Consider the following 7,819-nt stretch of genomic DNA (forward strand, 5'->3'; position numbering starts at 1 on the left):
GACAAGCCAGACACGGTGAGTGCTGTGGACACAAGCTACAGCCTGTCTTCAGCAAGTAAATATATCAACATGTCAATTATTGGGAAAGAAGTCTGAGTCATGAGATAAGAGGTCATCTGTTCCACCTTTGGCCCAGTTTTCTGTCTCCCTCTCTGTAAACCATGTCTCCACCGACATCAAACCTAATGTACTCGCCCTTTGAGAGATGGCTTGTCTACAAATTGGATCATATCTTTTCAGGCACTGTCAAGGGAAATATTGAGTCTCTTTAATTATTAAAGCTCCAAAACTTCATAGAGAAAATGAATCCAGTGTTTTGAGCCTACTGATCACACTTTGACATCTTTTATTTGAAGGAGTTTTATCCATGAATGAATCTAAACAAATCAAATCTTCAATGAAAACATGCTTTCAAAAAGGCCTTTAACATTTTACAAATTATTCGTTAAGATCAAAACTGTACACATCATCCCAGCTCTATTTACCCAGATTGTGACAGTCTCAAACACATTAATTTACACTGGTATTTTTATCAAAGCTAGGAGGCAAAGGGTACACAGCTTATCTTGACAGGCAATTTCAGTGTAAGATTCAAATCCATATACTGAAATAAAACAGTATCACAAATAAGGAAAAGGAATACAGACAGCATATATATTAAAGGCAAAGCAGGAATCAAAACCTAAATTTCTTTGCCTGTGTAAACAGCAGCCCCTGATAATTTCCTGCCCCACCATTAGGAGGAGGACAGTTTGGGGAATTCATGTGGGGGCAATTTATTTATTTCTTTTACATGTCATCAGCATGTGGTCGCAGCCTGGCAGAGCGTTGTGGGTCCAAGGTCAAAGTAGTTATGTGTCCAGTAATTGGGTCTACATGGAAATGACCCATCCTTTCTTTCTCACTGCTGTTTAGAGACATGGGCTCAAAACTGGACCGGTCTTGGTTCACTCCCAGCTTTCCCATCAGTGCGGTAATATCTTCCAATCCCCGGTCTCCTGGGAAATGCCGGTGCAGAGGCTCTGATTCATCCTCAGCAGAAAAGGAGGGGTCAGTGACATGCAGCACACGGGAAGCCTGTAGGTTCTGCAGGGACCGTGACTGGACTGTGTGAGAATAAGACACAGAGAAAAAATAAACAAGTTCAAGCCTCTGTGGACATGCTGCTCTGCTTATTATTGTGTTATCGGCAAATCTTTACTATAAGTCCCTCTATTTAGCATTTATAAGTAGTAAATAAACATTAAATGAATAGTTTATAACACACTATAATGTTGTTGTAAGCAGGTTTAAGTGTTTGTTAATGTACTTGTAAATAACTATAACTCCTCCTGTGGGCACCCATAAGTGGAGGCTATAAACAGACAATGAATGACAATATAGTAAACACAGTGGTGCTAAGATAAAATATGTCTTTTACGAGAGATATATATAATTGCTTACAAAATACAGTATATTAATAAACACTTAACAATGTCACAACTACATTGTGGTATAGTTTTTTGAAGCTGTTAAATGGCATAAGGTGACAAATTACACCTTAGTGCTGCGTAAATCCTAATCTTGCCTCCTAATTAAAAATTGACATTTCAGGCGGAGCAGGCTGTGAGGCTCTGCAGGTGAGGACCTTTCCAGCAGTGGGTGAGACCACAGTTCTAACAAGCTCCTCAGCTGTGATAGAGAGTTGCTGGATTAGTTGGCAGGTGAGCGCACAAAGCTGTTCGGTGCTAAAGGTTACTCACTTCTGACTGGACTGAAGTCTCCTTGGCTGACCTTGGTGTCGGAGAAGGGCTTGAGGCTTGGGAACAGGATTAGGGAGAAGGACAGCAGAAGCACCTAAGGGACAGAGAAAAAGAGAGTTAGGTAAAGGATGGCCGGAATAGGTGGAAAATACATCATTCACACTGAGTTCAAGTCAAAGAATGTTACTTGAAAATCTGTGTGTGCATTGTTGAACTTTTGAATGGCTAGTGGTTTGAATATTCCCTCCGTGAATATGCTTTCAGGTTGCAATGCTCAGACGAAATGGTAATTGTTTTCTTGCTGTGCCTTTCTTGTGAAGCAAAGTATTCTGAGACTAAGTCATATTTATAGATTAAAAGTTACTATTTTAAATTCATGTTACCTCCTTGCACTTTATTCCATTGGAGTAATCAAAGGCAATACATGTCTTTGGTTCAGACACTGTATTTCTTTTTGTGGGGACTGTGCCTTTTTGTGTCCTTTGTGCTGTCTTGTCCATTGTGTACATATTTAGATTGGCCTTTCTTGATGGCTAATCCAGCTATACATGCTTTCAAAACATGTTTTCGTACATGTTTTCAATGGCCTGTAGTTGCTCTTAATGGTTTTAGTATTTTAGAATTTTAGAATCTTTTTATAAATTGATCTTACAAGTTTGATTGTTTCTGTTTCACATATTTTGATATTGCCTTGTATTTTTATCATTGCCATTTATTGTTGTTATTGTGCCATTTTACTACTATTTGTGTACTTTTTGCTACTGATATAATTTTACTTGCTATTGTTATGCTTTGGTCAACTCCAGTTGTTTTAAACGAGCTATATTAATAAACTTGACTTGACTATAATGGTTGTTGCTATTTGGCTTGCTATGATGGTGAATATATGTTAATCATGAGTCATATGGCATGTCTGGGCAGTTTGTTTATCTGCCTGACACACACAGAGGACGTCCGTACCAGTACACATGTCCCAGTCTGGGCTGGCTTGTTAGATGTATTCATGACCAGCGCCTGCAGCCTGCGCAACTGTTCCATTAGTGACCTGTGGAGAGGATGGGGGCCATAAGAAAGACAAAAAAAAAAAAAAAATGGAAAAGACAGACAAAAATAATTGGATTAATAAGGGTTTTAGGGAACAAGAGGGTGAGGCAAGATAAATGGCTGCTAAAGGCAGTTTCTGAGTGGAAGAAATGTCATAACAAACATTGCCAGGAGATTAAAGAGGAATCAATGGTTGGAAATGGAAAGAAAAGTATTTTAAAATCCCTCACATGTTGCATTTCTCCAGCTGGGACACTTTTCTCTGCAGCTCCTGGTTGTGTGCATTGCAGGCAGCCATCCTAGAGGAGATAATACAATTAGAAAATATAATTACTTCACTTATTTTGATTGTGCAAAAAAAAAAACCCACAAATAAAACTATATTATTATTGTTTCATTAAAGCTCCATTAAGCAATACATATTTGAAAGCCAAGTGAAGGCAACCTGTTTAGGAAGAGTTTTAAAACTGCCTTTTTCATTCAGGAAGTGATTTAGGTGATTTTAGTCTAATATTTCCAAATTGCTTTCACTTTGCATTGCTGCCACATATTTTCCAAAGCATACATTACCATATGTCTGATATTAAACTACCTGTTCAGCACCTGATCCTCAAAACTCACATTTATCTGGAACAGTCCCTGCTCATAAATACATTACCATGCACTAATAATATACTGTAACTTTGATACAGAACTGATGATTACAAATCCAAAGCAAGTTTCGGGTCTCTGCAAGCTGATGTTTCAAAATATATTTTCAGCACTTTTCTCTGTGCGGTCTAATAATAGAGAGAGATGGTAAATATGGGGAGCGAGGGTAACGACATATGACAAAGGCCAGAATGGAACCACAGTTACACAACACAGCTAGCTCATCAGGATGCCACAAGATGACTTTCATAATGTACTGAAATGAACGGACCAAGCGCTGTCTGGAGGTTACAGAAAAAAAAAAGAAATCAAGAAATTCACTGTTTGCTTTTTAAAAATGGTTAGCATATTGAATATGTTGTTAACATGAAAAAAACATGTAACAAAATAATCATGTCTCTTGTTACTCTTGTATGAATTAGATTCTTACCTGCTCTCCAGCCCATCAATATACTCCTTCTTCTTCTTCCTGCTCTCCTGGGCCGACTGCTTATTGCGAATCTTTCTGCGTATTTTCTTCAGAATCCTTTCTTCGTACTGATTGACAGAGGAAGGAATATTTTCCTTTTGAGCCTCTGCAGGATAAACTCTGAGTGCTGATAGATGTTTTCATTGTTTAGGTAATGATAGCAATTTACCTTTGTAAGAGGTAGTTGGCTAGGTAGAGTCACTCCCTCCTTTGCCAAAAGCTTCTTCTCATCTTCATCGAGAATCAACTCTTGGATGGATTGTTGGGATGGGTGTGGGGTCTGGTGGTGAGATATAAATACTAATATTTAAAACATAATCACTGCTGTTTGATTCAATCTTCTCTCTGCCCCCACACCTCCTCCTCCTCCTCCTCCTCCTCCTCCCCCCCCCCCCTAGAGCCTCACAAGAAGTAGTTAAATGAGTGCAGACTATCAGGCCACCTTCATCACTCTCATTTCATGGCTACCTCAAAGTAATTATGGTGTGAGAACCTAAGTTGCATTCTGCCACTCTGTCCTTCATCTTATTAAGCTGGGCTGCGAAGATGGGATCAGTACCCGGGGTGAGCTGAAATCCACACCACTGCATACCCTCAAGTTTCAGAAGCACAAACACATTATTCTACTTGTGGTGATCTTGTGTATTCACTTGATCACCTCCACTTTTAGGAATATTTTTTTGGGGAATTAAATGATTATGATAAATATTATTTGCACGGCTGTGCAGTGGTTAGTACTGTCGCCTTGTGTGTTCGAACCTGTCGAACTCCCATGTGGAGTTTGCATGTTCTCTCTGTGCCTGCGTGGGTTTTCTGCGGGTGCTGCGGCTTCCTCCCACAGTCCAAAAGACCCGTAGGTGTGAATGTGAGTGTGAATGGTTTCTGTCTCTATGTGTCAGTCCTGTGATTAACTGGTGACCTGTCCAGGGTGTACCCACCACTCACCCAATGTCGCAGCCCTTCAAAGGCTAAGCGGGTATAGCCAAAGGATGGATGGATAGTGCAGCATAAGCCTTTGTCTCCACAAAATGCAATTTAGTCATAATACATAATTGCAAACTCTCCACACTTTAAAGAGGTCATATCACAGAAATCATAAGGGAACTAACAAATTATTGAGAAGTTCGACTTCAACAAAATACTAACTTCATTGTTTCTCTGCATGCTCAGCAAACCTTCGTATAAACAAAAGTTTAAACAAACAAATTTAATTTGCTATTCCAAAGGCCTCACCCCTTGGTGAATCCATGATTTCAGTAAGTGTAGTCACCGACTTTTCCCCAAAATACACATGCACACACACACACACACACACACACACCACAGGATGTGCAAACACACATAAGACACTATTGCTTTGTCAAATTCCCACCACAACCATGATATACTTACGGGCTCCGGTGTGCCAGACAGCAGCAGATCCTTAACAGTTAGCGGGAAGCCAGAGGACAGCTGCGGCCTATGTACATCAGGGGTATATTGTGTAATCCTCGTCCTGCCCGTTGGGAAGGTGGGCTCCCAGTCATCTGCACCCACACAGACAGAAGGATTCACATAAACGCACGCAAACAAAGATCAATAAGACATAGTGTCATTGTTTGGATTTTGCGATAAACAACAACAAGAAAACTGAGAAATTACATTTGTGGCTGAAATTTCATATTCACAGTTGTTCACAACCATGACTGGAAAACACTATTTAATATATTGTAATCAGAATAAAATGAGGATGTTACAAGAGCTTAGTCAATTAACAGAAAATTAATTGGCAACAATTTGATTTTTGAATTTCAATTGATTAACTGTTTAAGTCATTTTTTTTATAAAAAAGTGGAAAAAATGTGTAGGTTCTCAAATGTGAATGTTTTCTGGTTTTATTACTCCTCTATGATACATTGAATATCTTTGGGTTTTGGACTGTTGGTCAGACAAAGCAAGACATCTTTGGACTCTTAGAACTTGTGACAAGCACAAATTTTCACGGTTTGCTGACATTTTATAGGCCAAACAATAAATTGATTAAACAAGAAAATAACCTGTAGATCAAGCGATAATGAAAACAAGCATTAGTTGCACCCCTAGATGTTATAATGTGTGCCATTATGAATGTTTTTCTTGTGGATATTTCTGACTCACTGATGTCAATGGAGACGTTGGCTTCTAGAGCTGCCTTAGTTTGTGGCCTTGTTCCGAAATACTGAGCATCCCCAGGGGGGCTCTCGGGGCGTGGAGGGCTGTCCATCTGGTCTGATGGAGGGTCCTCACTGATCCCGCTGTCACTGGGCGAAGGGGACCAGAGAGGCGAGCCTGACACAGAATCACTTCCACTCAGGAGGGCGTTGAGGAAGTCGTCATTTGCCTGTTCGGCCGGCTGCAGCATCTGCTGGATGAAAACCCTAAGGGCTATCATTAGTCTGTCTGTGTGAGATGACAACATGGCGAGAGAACCTACAGAATATGTCGAGCAGGAACAACACATTAGATACAAAGCAAACAGTTATTTGTAGCATGTATGAGTGACATTCGAGATCCCACAGTTTCACGCACATGTGGGTCCTGGATTGGCCAGGTGTGATGGTTGCCATGGTGTCCTGTTTCCTCATGACGAAGAATTCCATCGTTTTGGTCAAACAGCCAGTCGAGCAGCTCTATGCCATCACAACCCTGAAATGAGATCATGACATTTAATGGCAACACACAGGACTATGTCTTTCGTGCAAAAACAACAAGACTATAAAGGTTTCATATACTGCCAGCTGGGGACTGCTTTTTACTGCCAAACCATTCACCATGAACACACTGTACTGTACTAAACGTTTCCCCAATCTGCCTAGATATCTGTCAGTCTCTGTGACCATTTTTTTAATAAAATTATATCCTTTCAGTTCCATTCTAAAACAGGCATTTCTCTGTAGATTTAGGTAGATTTAAGATTTTGATGTAGGCTTTTAATTTGCTCTCAAGCCTGAACTTTGCTCTGTGGGCTTGCCTCAATATCCCATAGCTGGCAAACTATAATGCAATAAAAATGATAATATTATAATATAATATGATTTACCTGATCTTGGTAGTGCTCCATTGTTCCCTTGCTTGGGTGGTACACCAAAGAAACCCCCAAGACTACTTAGACCCAGCCAAAATATCCAATTTACTTGTTGTGGAGTAGCTTTGTCTCTGTTCCTAAAGAGTCTCCGCTGTATCTCTCAACTCTTCTTCTCGGGTCCAAAGTTTAAACTCCAACGCACCCAGCCAACTAGCTTGCTTTGTCCCCATTGGCTACAAGGAGATAAAATCTGATTGGTAGCCAAGAGTACACAACTAAGGAACTTCACAAGTTGGTCTATCTGGAGACGGAGGACATGAAGTCTCCACTAAGATATAAAACACCAGGAAGGTCAAAGTCTGTTGTTTCCCCTAATTTTTTCAAAAGCTTATTGACATAAGGATAGCTCTGAGCTTTGGCACATATTCATAACACAATGGACATACAATAGCCAGGTTCTGATTAAAAAGTCAACAACACTGCTTTTAAAAAATATTATAGAATAAGAGCATTTCTACCAATCTGTACTTTTTATTAAATTGTTACACACAATTTATGTATGTGTCTTAAATCATATTGGTTAAGTAAATAAATAAATAATTACACATAGTTTTCATTAGTGTGTTATGGCAGTTCTTGAGGAAACTGGCTTATTAAGGGAATGATTCATTTTTTTTTTACAATAAATGGGAATATAAAAAGCGTCCTGAGGTCTCTTAAAGCACTAATCAGCTTTTAAGGAGGCTTAAAAAATGAATGTACTGCACTGTAATGGATGAAAACATAATTACACAGAAACAATTTGGACCCTCTCCTTATAATTTATGGGATTAATTTGAGGGTCTAATTCTTTTTTTCCCCCAAAACTTC

At 39.5% G+C, this 7,819-nt stretch overlaps 1 protein-coding gene across 3 annotated transcripts; it reads right to left on the minus strand.

Moving 5' to 3' along the window:
• Positions 1–329: 329 nt before the first annotated feature.
• creb3l3a (cAMP responsive element binding protein 3-like 3a) lies at positions 330–7,129 on the minus strand. Of its 3 annotated transcripts, none has more exons than XM_044200241.1 (10): positions 6,965–7,129; positions 6,454–6,570; positions 6,043–6,286; positions 5,299–5,432; positions 4,076–4,186; positions 3,868–3,974; positions 3,017–3,085; positions 2,703–2,787; positions 1,743–1,836; positions 330–1,106 (listed from the first exon to the last, which is right to left on the minus strand). In XM_044200241.1, exons 1-10 carry the CDS (start codon positions 6,983–6,985, stop codon positions 790–792), a joined length of 1,299 nt encoding a protein of 432 aa, XP_044056176.1. In that variant the 5' UTR covers positions 6,986–7,129; the 3' UTR covers positions 330–789. The 3 variants fall into 3 exon arrangements, with proteins under 3 accessions (XP_044056176.1, XP_044056177.1, XP_044056178.1); XM_044200242.1 differs by having other exon boundaries at positions 6,043–6,302; positions 6,965–7,121; XM_044200243.1 differs by lacking the exon at positions 6,965–7,129 and having other exon boundaries at positions 6,043–6,354; positions 6,454–6,566.
• Between the last annotated feature and the right edge of the window lie 690 nt (positions 7,130–7,819).

This window comes from Siniperca chuatsi, linkage group LG6 (assembly GCF_020085105.1).
Source record: "Siniperca chuatsi isolate FFG_IHB_CAS linkage group LG6, ASM2008510v1, whole genome shotgun sequence".
Lineage (NCBI taxonomy): Eukaryota > Metazoa > Chordata > Actinopteri > Centrarchiformes > Sinipercidae > Siniperca > Siniperca chuatsi.

Coding starts and splice junctions, on each gene's coding strand:
- creb3l3a (XM_044200241.1), bottom strand. CDS start 6,985: ATGGAGCACTACCAAGATCAG. Junction 6,287..6,453: donor GGCCAATCCAGGACCCACAT/GTGCGTGAAACT, acceptor TTCATCCAGCAG/ATGCTGCAGCCGGCCGAACA. Junction 1,107..1,742: donor AGACTTCAGTCCAGTCAGAA/GTGAGTAACCTT, acceptor ATTCTCACACAG/TCCAGTCACGGTCCCTGCAG.